This window comes from Alexandromys fortis, unplaced genomic scaffold, assembly GCF_014885135.2.
Source record: "Alexandromys fortis isolate MF-2015 unplaced genomic scaffold, M_Fortis_MF-2015_v1.1 scaffold_5, whole genome shotgun sequence".
Taxonomy (NCBI): domain Eukaryota; kingdom Metazoa; phylum Chordata; class Mammalia; order Rodentia; family Cricetidae; genus Alexandromys; species Alexandromys fortis.
Window position 1 is genome coordinate 19,051,902 of NW_026067924.1, and position 14,283 is coordinate 19,066,184.

The window sequence follows — 14,283 nt, forward strand, 5'->3', positions numbered from 1 at the left end:
TCTCCCCACCATGAGGGTCCTTGTAAGGGAGCCAGAAAAAACTTCAAATAAAAACACTTAAAAGAAAAGAACACTTCTGAGCCTCGTCTTTACTTCCGACCTACTCTGTGTGTCACCTTCTTGCCATTTAAGTAGCCTCATCTCCTAGACAGGATGTCCTTGGCTAAGTACACAGGCTTCTAGAGGACTAAAGTCCCTACTTGTGATGAAATTGAGAGGATGCTATGGGTGGTAAACTCAACTGAGCAAGGACAAGCCACCCTAAAATATGCTCAGTGCAATTGTTAATGTAAAAAAAAAAAAAAAAAGAATGTGTCTCTAGCGAGTTGCAAATGGGTGGGCTGATGTAACCTGGAAATTAACGTGTAACTAAGAGTCAGAGGTTGGTACTTCCAGCTGATAGGATAGTAAGGTTCAATGCTTCTATAAAGGCAATACTGTACGACATAAAATGCCCAGTGAACTGAAGTTGCAATGTCAAGACTTCCTAACAACATAGCCTAATTTTTCTTTTTTGGTTTTTCGAAACAGGGTTTCTCTGTGGCTTTGGAGCCTGTCCTGGAACTAGCTCTGTAGACCAGGCTGGTCTCGAACTCACAGAGATCCGCCTGCCTCTGCCTCCCGAGTGCTGGGATTAAAGGCGTGAGCCACCATCGCCCGGCTATAGCCTAATTTTTCAAATGTGAAATTGATAAATCCTCAAGGGAGGGAAGTCAGATTGAAAGAAAACCTGCCAGAGTGAAAGCGTGGTTATGTTGCAATGGTAAGATGACAGCAACTCTTCTTCATTTTATACTTTTCAATATATACTGTAATAAGTAATATTCTACTAAATAAATGTTAGAATATTCAAATTCTATACATTGTGTATATAATAATCCTTTGTTTACACAAAGTAATAAAGCAAGCCCAAGCAACCAGATTTTACTAGCAGCACAAATAGCTGCTACTTTCACTGAAGCGGACTTAAAAATCCCTCCCACCACGGTCCTTTCATAGATGCCCCAGCTTCCCTGGGCACTCACCTGCGAAGGTGTCGTCACATTGATTTCTGGAACAAAGTTGTCCTCAAAGAAGTTGATGATGTTCTCTTGCTTCAGTTCTTTCGTTGGGGTCACTTTAGGCAGAGGTGGGACAGGAGGCCCTTTCCTTGTCTAGGAGGTATCAAACATAAACATGGTAGCCAAAGGCGTTGTTTGTAACATCTTTGAGAAAGGGTCACATGAGCACAGCAAAGTGAGAAGACTGACTTCTGAATGAACTGAGGGGTACATAGGTGTAAGCCTACTTGATTCATGTGGGTGGCTTCTGAACACTGACAAGCAATGGTCTCATCAGGAGAAGTTAGGTCATGAGAGAAGAGTCCATACACCTCAGTTTGAGCACTGCCCAGGGCTGCAGGAACTATGATCCCACATGGAGGCCATACATTCTCAGCTCAACTACAAATGATTTCTCTCGTCAGCAGAAAACAGGAATTTTAAAACAAAAATTAAGCCAGTTGGTTTTTTTGTTTGTTTTGTTTTCTCCAGTGAATCAATGAGACAAACCAGAAGCAGCTTCCACTTCACTCCAGGATTTTGAAATGAGAACTTTAGACTCTATTATACATACCTTCTTACAGCTTTCTAGCTCCAACGATGTTTATGAAAGCTTATACCGGACCTTGAATGTTAAATGTCCCTACAGAAATATTATTTTTGCTCAATGTAGGGAAATCAAAAGTATTTTTTTCTTTAATAAATTCAAAAAAAAAAAGTATTTTTTTTTCTCTCTCTCCAGTTCCCTTTGCCTGGTCCTCACAGTTTCTTTTAACTTGTGCCAGGCTTTTGCTGAGGGATCACAACTCACATGTAACACAACATGGGTGATGGAATACTAAACCTTACTGCAGTCCTGGGCAGGCCTTGACCCCAGGGCCATTTTTGTTTTTAAGCCTGGTAATTGAACTCAGAGCATGGGGCAAGCCAGGCGAGTTCTCCATCACTGAACAGATCCCCAGTCTCTGAAAGGTGGGATTCTAAGAGAATGTAGAGATGAATACATTCTGGTCCAAGAAGCTGGGGGTGGGCAAGAAAGTCCAAAGGACTCAAACACTGAGTATAGAAGAAAAGGTAAAAATCAAATAGAAAACCAGACTCATTTTATAGTGGTAGTAATAATGTTTACTGTTTCACACTTTAGTCTTCCCACAGAAGCATTTTCTAATGCCTGGTCACCACACGATGATCCCAGAGAAAAATCACTTCCCCATGAGTTCTACCATGACACCAGTACACACATCCTACCTGTGAAGGTGACCTGGGTCGCACTGGGGCAGGAGAGGCAGGCGCTAGTGTGTGGTTGGGACTGGCTGTTGGGCTGGGCAGAGGCGAAGGCTCCTCTGGGGGTGATGGTGTCTTTGCAATGCGAAGAGGACCTGAATCACTTGATGAACACAGGGAATTGAACAAGAGGCCTTCTGAGAAGCAGGACTTCTGCAACCCAAGATGCTTTATCCCAGAGAAACCCTGAAGCTTAGTATCAGTTATCATATTCCCCACTTCCAGACTAATTCTAGTTATTAGCAATAGTAACTACATAGTAATGGATACTGATAACTGGCTCCACTTGTTGTTCCCTATGAACCAGAACCCAGCCAGGCATGATCTCTTTTCTTCAGAGAAGCCTTGCAATATTGATCCCACTTTAGATATGAAAAAGGAAGAGTGTTAAAAAAAGAGAGACTTAGAGTTTTACTATATTTGCATTTAGAACGTAATACAAATGTCTTGTTTGCTCCACATGCCAAACAAGCTTCAAAGATTTCCTGCCATAGGCAGTAGTAGTAAAACCAGCTTCGCCTTTGATACACAGGAGAATCATATCATGCTGCAATCCATAGACAATTACGCGGCAAACTGTCACTTTCATTTTCCAAGGCATCTGAGGAGAGTGTTAATAAATCTTGCCTGGGAGTGCTTTCTGATTCCATTTGAGGAGGCACCAATTCCTTGTTTCTCTGCTTTATGAAACAATGACTAACTCGGACACCTTGCAATGTGCCAGCAGACCACATGACAGGTGAGATTCCACAACTTGCCGAGAAGCCACCATGTTCTAGGCACCTTGCCAGGTGCTTGGGAACAGCTTTACACGATGACTCAGATGGCAAGCGGGACACATCCTACTCTCTAAGAACGTCTAAAGACAGCAGCTAGAGGGAACAGAGTCTGTGACCTACATAAGAGTACAAACAAAGCAGCCTGGTCTACACATTCAAGAGCTAAGGGAGCCGGGTTCTTCAGAGAGGAGACACTATATCAGTGGTTCTCAACCTTCCTAAGGCTGCCACCCGTAAATACTCATGTTATGGTGACCCCACGCAAATTTTGTTTCATTGCTACTTTATAAACTTTCATTTTGCTGCTGTCGTGAATCATAATGTAAACAGCTCATATGCAAGATATCTGTTATGTGACCGCCCCAAAGAATCGCAACTCACAGGTTGAGAACCGCTGCTCTACATGACTGGAACAGCCCCAGTCTAGGCTCTAGTCTAGAAATTGCCTACAGAACTCACTCACCACCTTGCTCTGCAGAGGAATACAAAAATAAATAAATAAAAAGAATGAGTAAGAATAAGAAGAAAGAAGGACAAACAGAGGAAGAGACACTTAAGTGGCCATGACCCTACTTCTTGTTTTAGACGATTTTGAAATTGGTATTTTCAAAAGCATCTCTGGTTTTTATTTCCATGTGAGGAAGCTATTCAGTTTCTTAACATACTTTACTTTTACAAGATCCAAAAAATCATTTTGATATTCTTACTCCTCTCTTGTTTCTAGTTTAATAGTAAAAAAAAAAAAAAAAAACAACGTTAGAGCTATAATTCTGTCCCTTTTCTGGCTTCTTTTAGGCCATGTCCTTCCTATGGAGAGAGAAGACACACTTGCTCCTCTGGCAGCCATAGCAGGGGCTACATTTATAACCACTCCAAGAAGTAAGTGATCAAAACAAGCAGCCATCGCACACTGACAAATGGAGAGGTTGGGACTGCATGTGGCTATGAACGATTCTATAAATATATTCCTATGAGTGTTTACAATGACTGGCATAAAAAATACAAGTGAAAAATGTAAAGCTCAATAAAATCAATTAAAAAAACCACAAGTGTAGAATCTTAGAACTGAACATCACCTTAGAAACCATTTCATTCCACAGCATCCCACTTTTTCTATAGATATTTTTTAAATACGCTCTTTAACTACAGAGGTTGCTGGACTTCAACAAGAAAAACAAAACAAATTAACCACAGAGGCACATGACTAGAACCTAAAGGGCTTCTGACTGCTAGTTCAAGGTTTGCTAAGCATGGGTGGGTAAAAGAGACTTCAAAATCATAAGAGAAAGTGGGCATACAGTCAACCCAAGGAAAACAGCTAAGATGTGCCACTTCGCCTGTGGTTGGCACATTAACAGCATCCTACAGTCGAGTCATAACAGAGCCGTGTTGTGCAGTAAATGCCAAAGCAGAGGCAGAAGGTAGAGAGGTCCCTTCCACTTCTTTCCTTCCTTCAGCAGATAATAATCAGCAAAAAACTTTGGAGTTTTGATTTTTTTTTCTACTCAGATAAAGTAAGAGGTAGAAATGATTCCTAGCCCACACTATTGCTCTCGGGCCCCATGTAAATCAGAGGCAGTTACTTAGGTCTACTGTGACCAGTAGCATATTGAGGCAACTGAAGGCCAAAAGGAAATGTAAAATCCCTAAATCTATGGTTAGGATGACTCCCCAGGTAGGAAGGCTCCTTTTGGACCTTTACAAGGTCAATAAACAGAAAGACGTGGTCTCCAGACTCCAGATAACTCAGCACACAGCACATCACTGGCACACGGAACAGAGCGAGCTCTGAGGAGCAGTGGCCTACCTGGGAGCTCCTTGGATACTGAAGGCCTTGTCAGCATGCTGATCGCCCAGTTTTGTCATCACTTCATAGAGCTTGTGGCAAAGCTAAGGGGACAGAGGCCCATTAGCCACAGCACATCCTAATGCCCACCCATGCCATTCTCCCTTAGAAAGAAACTGTTTAATGAGAAGCTATCATTGTTCTAAGAAGTAGATTGGTCTCAGGGCACTTGAAATCCCATAGACCAAATTTAAAGTCTACAGCCAAGCTGAAATAAACCAAATGCTGAGTCAATCAATTATGTATTCACTCTAATATCAAGCAGAAGAGAAAAACAGATTGTTCATCTTAACTCTATTAGAAAGTAGTCCTCAGGCTGCCCTGAGGAAGGACAAAAACAAGAGTTAGCAACATGGCTGATGCTTTTCTGAATATCCTGAGATCAATTTTTCATTAGTTTAGAACATCACTTGACATTCTGACTTTAACCGACAGAAGAGAAAAACAAGACAGTGAGGCTTTGACAAGACCCTCGGAGGGTGTAGGGAGCTGTATGTTGACAACTAACAGAAAGCAGAGCGCATGTGCAGAGAGTAGTAACAAACTGCAGCTCCAGGAGCCTTCTAAGAGGGTGCATTAGCTAGGGATCCTAGGCCACGCCCTCTGCTCCCTTTGCATTGCCCTTGGTAAGGGGAATAGCCACCATCACTCACCACTGCAATTTCCTTGTGAAACTTGGCCTCAAGGCTGGAGACATTTTTGAAAGTATTGACATAAAAGCCAACTCGTCTACCATGGGGAAACACAAAACAGAGATCAGTTAGCAAAAAATGGATTTTAATGGCAATTAAACATATTAGGACTGTTTTCTGTACATAATTTTGAACAACATTGGATTTAATAACATCTTAGAGCAAGCCTAACTTTTCTTAGCTGTCGAGCATTCAAGCTTCCCGTTGGCAACATCTCAGACACATTTGTAAAGGCAAAGTTATGGGAATGGTGCTGGGACATGAGGCAAATCCCATCTGTCTTCATCTGTGGTTCCTAAGGCAAATGGAGACTTAGCTTGTCACCCCAGTATAAATTCCAAATAAAAAGTATCTGGACTCTATTTTACTTCATTCTTTTTTTTAACTTATCTGAGTGACAACTTTAATTTAATTCATTTTATTGTTTCAATGACATTCTCAAAAATAACTAGTGTCCGGATTTTTAAATTAGGTCTGAACTCTCAACTAAAAAAAAAAAAAAAAAAAAAAAAAAAAAAAAAAAAAAAAAAAAAAAAAAAAAAAAAAAAGACCCGGACAAAAGGACACTCAGTGATCTTCTCTTGCTTAAGCTGAGCTTTCAGTGCATAGGATTCCAGGGAGAAGAAATAGAGAAACCATGAGAATTGATCAAGGAACTTTTATTTGTTTCTTTACTTGCTTTTCATGTCAATCCCCTGGGACTGCTATCATCATTTACTAGATAAAGGAAATGGGGATTAACTGTCCAGTGTCTACTGGACAATTCATGGGAAAAATGGGAAGAGAAAATCAGTATTAAAACCCCCAAAGAGGAAAAGGTAATAGAAAATCATAGAATACTTTACAAGAAAATTTTAAAACAATGACCTTTGTTATTTCAATATCAGCAAATTCTGCTTAAAGTAGGTGCTTTTGAATCTTAGCTAAAACAAAAACTTGGAGCCAAATTTAAAAATTTAAAGCTCTGAAATGAAGCAGTAATTAAGTGATAAGTCTGCCCCATCAATAAGGCACTATTTTCCTGTGCTTTATCTTGTACCTTAAATCCCTGCCACACTACCTTCATTTCCTATACCCACAGTCACCACGTGACCCTGATTTCACATATTTTTATCGTAACTGACTTTAAATCCCATATTTCACATATACAGACATGCCGATGGATCTCTAAATCATACACACACACACACACACACACACACACACACACACACGGATATATATCCATATCTGTATTCTGTCTATTATGGTTCAACCATGCATGGTTCAAAACCATCAGAAAACAGATGGCATCTGCACTGAATAGAGACTATTTTCTCCATCTTATTTTCTGAACCATTCACAACCGCTCTTTGCACCATGTTGTCATGGTATTAAGTCTTCTAAGCAATCTAGAGCTGATTGCAAGTGCACAGCAGGATGTGAGAGAAGGTCACGCACCAATACCACATCGTTTTTTTATGTAACAGGCTTCAGCAGCCATGGAGTTTTGCTTCCCCCGGGGGTTGTGGGAACCAATTCTCCACAGATACAGGAGACAAATATATATTTGCACACATACATGTACTTATGCATATGAACTATAGTAATGAAAACCCTGGCATAGTGTGTTTGGGAAACAGGACTCAGATCAGAGACCAAGAGCTGGGAAGCAGATGGTTCTCAATGGTGGGCAGTAAGTCACATTTATTTACAGATCAGAGGAAGTATGTAGCCATGCTTTGAGATAGGAGAGAGGACATATTTTGAGCTTGAATTCGAAGAGACAAGGTCAGACATAGCTATATGGGAAAGGAGAGACAGTGTGGACTCTGATAATGCCATACAGAGGAAACCACTTGCTGTGGTGTTTTCAGAGAGATGTTTCTGGAGGAGCAAACTAGAATGTATAATCTCTTTCTTAGACTCTGATCAATCTTTTCTTTGTCTAATTACTTAACAAAACCTACCTACCTCTGGGTACCTACCATCATGGTGGGCTCAAGAGGTACCAAGCAGCTTAACTACTAAGCATTTATACCAATTATACTTAAATTATAAAAACAAAATATAAAACCACATGGGAATGGCAAGATGCCACAGTAGTTTAAATGTGAATAAACATGAAATAATGAATGGATATGGGCACAAACAGCTAAAGATCAGCTGCAAACATCTGCTCGAGAGGACACACATAGGCTGACCAAGAAGATAGGTAGATGTTTGTCTTCTGCTTTGATAAAACACCATGACCAGGACAACGATCAGTTCATTTGGGCTTACAATTCCAGAGCAGTGAGAATCCATAGAGTGGGGGAGCATGAGAGCAGTAGCAGGGATCTGAGGCCACATCTTTAACAGCTATCATGAAGCAGACGCACTGACCGTAAGGTGAGGACTTAACCTCTCACAGACCATCCCCGGTGACACACTTCCTCTAGTGAGGCCTCACCACTTAGACCACCACAAACAGCGCCACCAGCAGGGGCCAAGTGCTCAAATGCTGAACACTACAGGGGATAATTTTCATTCAAACCATGATGGTGAATATTGTATAGAGTTTCTTTTATGATAAAATTACAGAGAAGAGCAATGAATGAAATTTTATGCCTGGCTCAATATTTCCTTATAATCTGTTTCACATATGCAAATTCTAGTGAGAAGTTTGGATAAGGAAGCTTTGATGTCCTTGTCAAACAGTTTCTATCGGCTGAGGCATTTTCCTTCTTAACTTTGAATATTGTTTAATGTAATGTCCATAAGTTTGCTACTGAAAACTTGCATATTTCAAAAGACAACATTTTTGTTCAAGTATTTTCTCCCTTGTTGTTATCACCTATGCATATTTTCGACATATTTCTTAGTGTACTTTTACTATCCATTGATAAAGGCTGTTACATTTACTGTATTAAATCACTAATAAAACTATCAAAAAAGAAAAACTAATGTGTACTTGTGATACTTGGTCTGAAATTTTCAACTTGACAGGCTTTAGAAGCAGATGGGAGACAAGCCTCTGGATATTACTGTGGGTATTATCTTGATTCTGTTAAATGAGGTGAGAAGATCTGCCCATTGTGAGTGGCGCCATCCCGTAAGCAGGGAATTGTGAACTGTGTAAGAGCGGCCAGAATTAGCTGACTACTGACATGTATTCAGTTATTGTCGTCTTCTCTAGGCTGTGGATATAATGTAACCTCCTCCCTCCAGCACTGCTACAATGGACCATAACTTGGGTCTGGAGACAAATAAACCCTTTACCCTTAGGTTGCTGCTGTCCCAGTATTTTATTACAGTAACAGGAACTAAGACACTACGTTTTCATGTTGAATTTTTATTTTACTGAGAGAAACAATTGGTACAGTACCAGAAAGAAATACTGTACTTTAAATAATTAAGCAAGCATGTATACTTTTATAATATTGTGTTTGATTTTAGAATTTAGAAATTAAGTAGCATGTGCTAATTTAGAAAATATGGTCATAGTGGTGGTGATACAACTTAACATATATAAACTTTCTCTAGTATACGAAAACAGAGACTGTTTTCTTTTTTTTTTCCCCAGAGACTGTTTTCAACAGGGGCCATGGACTTGTTCACAACTGCAGTCTTGGCCCCTGACACGGCACCTAGGGCCCAGAATGCACGTAGTAAATATTTTGTGAGTGAGTGAGCAATGAATGAATGAACAAATAAATGAACGAATGAACAGACAAATGAAAAAGCCATTGGATGGGTGCATTCTGACGGCCTTGACTTATGAAATGCTAGCGAGAACAGCAGTGAAGTACACATTTACAGGATGTCATGCTCTGAGTGCCTATATTTTCTTGGAAGGCTCATTTCACAAGTTCTTCATTAAATAATGGATCGTGAGTCTTTACCAGTTCTCCCAAAAGGTCTGGTTTATGGCATCACCATGATGTTTCTGATTAGTTGTCAAAATATTTTGTTTTAAATCACCATCACCATGTTGGCATCACAGAAATATTTTGTTCTCATAAATGAAGGAAATATTTGGAAACAGAGCAGATGGCATACGCAAACCTATACACTGTTCCCTCCAGGATGAACCATGAGAATTCTGCACATCAGGTGGAGGAGGACACGGCTTCCCCTGTGTTTCTACCACCTTCCCTGACATGGAGATGGGTGCAGAAAGGGGAGTCTTTTTGCAACTTTTCCCCAGATGCTGAACCCAATCACACTCCTGCTGCTAAACACTTAGCGTCTTCACAACTGAGCTGCAATCCCAACCCATCCACTCTGCATAGGCCAAGTCTCATGGGTTCACTCTCTTTCACTCAGTCATAACACTAACCCAACAGAACTCTACACCCAGGCTACTATCTACCATAAAAGCAGGTAAACGTAGCATGGCCCAGGTATCTTATTTATGCCTGTTCTTCCACATTTATGCCAGATCCAGAATCTTGCCAGCATTCTCAGTGCTCTATCTGTGAACTGGGGCAACCCAGGGTCTCACATCCAATCTATCCCAGGCAAAAATCCTTTATTGCATTTGCAAGTATCTGTGACTCTATTTTTAAAACTTGTGTATGATTACTACCTCTTTCTGGCTTTTTGTAAACCTTTTTATTCAAAATTTTTTCAAACAACATATTTTGATTATGTTTTCTCCCTCATGTTATTTCTCATTCTCCCTAAAACAAATAAAAGCAAAACACACAAATTTAAAAGCTCCACAAAACCATAAAACCAGAAAACAAAATGAAACAAGCAAAAACCCAATAAGACAAAAAAATGTCCAAACAAGACAAATAAAAGTCTACAAAAATACCATCGGGTTTGTTTTGTTTCCCAACTGCTTCTGGGCCCAAGGCCAACCTTTAAGTGTAATGTGTACCCAATAAGACTCCATTTGAGAAAACTAGCTTTTTATGTTTTGTCAGCAGGTATCAGTTGCAGATAGCTTCTTGGTTAGGGGTGGGAGCCTGTGATCACTTCCCCTTCTCAGTGCTGGGACTTGGGTCTGACTTGAGCCTGTGTAGGCCCTGTGCACGCTGCCACAGTCTGTGTGAGTTCATATGAGCATCAATCCTATTGTGTCTAGAAGATGCTGCTTCCTAGGAACCATCCATCCCCTCTGACTTTTATAGTCTGTATGCCACTTCTACATAGATCCATGAGCCTTAAGGGGAGGAAGACCTTGATGAAGACATCTTATTTATGACTGGGGGCATCAGAGTCTCTCACCCTGAGAATGAGGCCACTATTTATTTCAGGCAGCAGAGTCCATGGGGGTCCAGTCCTTTTTAAGCCAGAATCATGTAAAATAGCCCCCAGCCCTGTCTGACTAGTCTATGAACACCCTCATACAGTTCCAATCCACTATTCATCCCACACATTCTCAGGACAATATTCCTCTACTGCCACTGGCACTGCCATCTTCTCATAGTGACAAAAGTTGATTTTCAAAGATTAACTTGTTCTATCAAGTCTCTATATTTGCTGCATGATTCCTCATGCCCATCCTAAAATCAAGACTTTCAAACCAGATATCCACTGTGCTGTTTCCTCACGTCTGACGGAGTTATCAGTCCTTGCCATGGAGCCTCTGATCCCTCCAGTCACTGAACCTTCTTTGGAAGTTTAGCAAAGGTGAAATGTCATTATTTCCCCTGAACTTGATCTTCCTATTGTAACTGGCACTCACGGAACATGTTCATCACTGGCCTGTTCTCCGTTCACATCTTCTTGAGGTCCTACTTCCCTTCAGGGCCCGGATAGAGCTCTGATTATTTCCTCTCAGGGTTTCCTTCAGGGCTTCCTGACACTGCACATGGATTCACACAGCCACTCATGCATCTGGGCATCTACATCACCCATACTTAGTGTTTCCTACCCTCCTTTCTGAGACCCACTCGCTGTTACCTTAATAGACTTCCTAATGATTCTTCAAACACAGCACACATAAGATGGGACTCAGTACATCCCTAAACCTTCATTGTCAGCATGTACTAAATCTTTGAGGGAAGCTTCCCTCATCTCTGAAGTTACACTGGCCAATCAGCAATGTCAGTCACCATTGTGCTAGTTTGTCTGACATTTTACTTTTTGTTTCTATTTACCCTTCACAGTAGGCTGTAAGAAAAAAAAAACTTTCAGTATAAGATCTATAACACCTTAAAGAAGAGAGATACACAGTGGTGGTTAATAACTCTGATAAATAAGTGAATCTCACCTTAGTCTTAGTTCTACTCTCTCCCCATAATTCCCTCCTTAGCATTTGCTTTGCAATCAACCTCATGATACTTTACGTTAAACTTCAAAAAACTGGAGCTGGAGAGATGTCTTAGCAGTTAAGAGCACTGACTGCTCTTCCGGAGGACCTGAGTTTAGTTCCTAGCACTTGCATGGTAGCTCACAACCATCCTTAACTTCCCAGTTCTAGGGGACCTGACACCTTTGTCTGACTTTCATGGCTACCAGACACATATGGTACTTAGAAATACATGTGTATCCATACACATAAAAAGCCCTTAAAATTAAAAGCAGTTCCAAGAATCTAAAATCTATGCCTTTAAGTGTGCCCTCTTCAGCTTGGAATATTTGTTCACCAAATACTGACTTCAAAAACTTCAGATAAAGCATCCCCTACAGCATCCTCCTTCCTTATAGCAATGCTTTATAGCCATGTCCTTTGACCCACAAGTTTGTGAAAATATAAATATAGGTAGGAGGTAGAATAGTTGTGTAGTGTGAGTGAGACTCTAAGTTCAACATCCAACAATTCCCCCTTTAAAAGATTTGTCACTCATATTAGTTTAATAAAACACTGATTGGTCAGTAGCTAGGAAGGAAGTATAGGTGGAATAACCAGACTAAGAGAATTCTGGGAAAAGGAAAGGCAGAGACGGTCACCAGCCAGATGCAGAGGGAGCAAGATGAGAATGCCTTGAGTGGGAAAAGGTATCAAGCAATGTGGCTAAACATAGACAAGAATTGTGGGTTAATTTAATTTATAAGAGCTAGCTAATAATAAGGCTGAGCTAACAAGCCAAATAGTTTGTAATTAATATAAGCCTCTGTGCATGTATTTGGGACTGAACAGTTTCAGGGCCAGGTGTGACAGAAACTTCCATTTAAAATAAATAATACAATCTTTTGCAATCTATATCTTCCTCTATGTAGTAGATTATTTCTTTCAATGTATATGTGTGCGTACATTTGTGCGTGTGCATATGGTGACTGGAAAGTAGACCGCTCACCTCATATTTTGAAACAATACTAAGGTCTCTCACTGAAACTGTAGCTCACCAATTGACCAATTGATGGTTGATAAACTCCAGCAAGCCATATCTCTGGCCCTCAGGCGGGTACAAATGCATGCCACTACACCCAGCTCTATTTGGCAATAGGAATCTAACATCAGGTTCTCATTCTTGCATGGGGACCACTTCATAGACTGAGCCATCTTCCTGGACCTTACTTCTCTTCTTTATACATCCAAACTTTTGAAACAATTTCCTTTGCAGTGAAGCAATGGAAATTAAAAGAACAAAAGAAACAAAGAGCAAACTAAAGCCAAGCATCAAGCTTAATACCATCCACCTTTTAGATTCAAAGATGCAAACAGAGTGAAAGAAAAGGAATAGAAAAGGGAGATGAGAAAGGTACCATGTAAGGAGTGAGCAACAGAGACTTGGAGTAGGTATCAGACAGACATTTATTAAGAAAGGTAAAAGATGATACTATATAGCTCCATGCGGTTGTGTACACCTATAATCCCAGCATTTGGAGGTAAAGCCAAGAGTGATGTAGGATTCCTTACTGTATCTTGTGAATATTTTTTTATCACCGTTAAGAAGCTACTTTGGCCTATGGCAGGGCAGAATATAGAAAGGCAGGAAATCCAAGCAGAGATAGGCGAGGAAAGAAGGTGGAGTCAGGGAGAAGTCATTTAGCTGTGAAAGGAGAAAGATGCCAGTACCTTACTGGTAAGTCACAGCCTCGAGGCGATACACAGATTAATAGACATGGGTTAATTAAAGATGTAAGAGCTAGTTAGGAATATGCCTGAACCATTGGTCAAAAATGTTGTAATTAATATAGTTTCTGTGCGATTATTTGGGTGAGGGCCAAATAATACAAGAGGATCAGGAAATTTAAGGTAACCTTTGCTATAAATCAAGTTAAAAGCCAGCCTGGGCTACATGAGACCTGGTCTCAAAGCAAGCAAACAAAAACATAAGACATTTTATAAGGATAATATCTTCAGTAATATGCACATCTGAAAAAGGAGTAAAGTAAAAGCTGACAGAACAGAAGAGAAAAACTGGGCCTGACAATAGTTAATGTCAATAACTCAGCTTCAGTAATAAATAGAATAATCAGGCAGAAAACAGAGAATTGAGGACCCAATGAACACCACAGCACAATGGGACACAGTGAATAATTTCTGAATGTCAAACATGAGTTTGATGCAGGAATTCAAGCATTTATCACTAAGTACATGGTCACTGCTATATGGCCTATCCTGTGCATTTCCTCATAGGAGACACTGAAGATTAAAGTTGCTGACTTCATTATCAGGCTTGAGCAATGTCAATAGCAAGAGAACTACGTGCTTGTGAAAAATCAGGACCGTGTGCAATTTCAGTCAAAGAGTGCTGCAGATAAAAGCAGAGGGAAATTAAGCT

The 14,283-nt window shown here is 40.4% G+C and overlaps 1 protein-coding gene across 5 annotated transcripts in view; it reads right to left on the reverse strand.

Annotated features, from left to right (window-relative positions):
• Positions 1 to 14,283, reverse strand: part of Amph (amphiphysin) — a 180,886-nt gene that overhangs the window by 37,690 nt on the left and 128,913 nt on the right. For all 5 annotated transcript variants that reach the window (XM_050142246.1, XM_050142243.1, XM_050142244.1 and 2 more), the window contains 4 exons: positions 5,603 to 5,678; positions 4,911 to 4,993; positions 2,289 to 2,427; positions 1,026 to 1,154 (listed from right to left, as the gene is read on the reverse strand). In XM_050142246.1, coding sequence (XP_049998203.1) covers positions 1,026 to 1,154; positions 2,289 to 2,427; positions 4,911 to 4,993; positions 5,603 to 5,678 — 427 coding nt within the window. The remainder of the gene's footprint in view (positions 1 to 1,025; positions 1,155 to 2,288; positions 2,428 to 4,910; positions 4,994 to 5,602; positions 5,679 to 14,283) is intronic.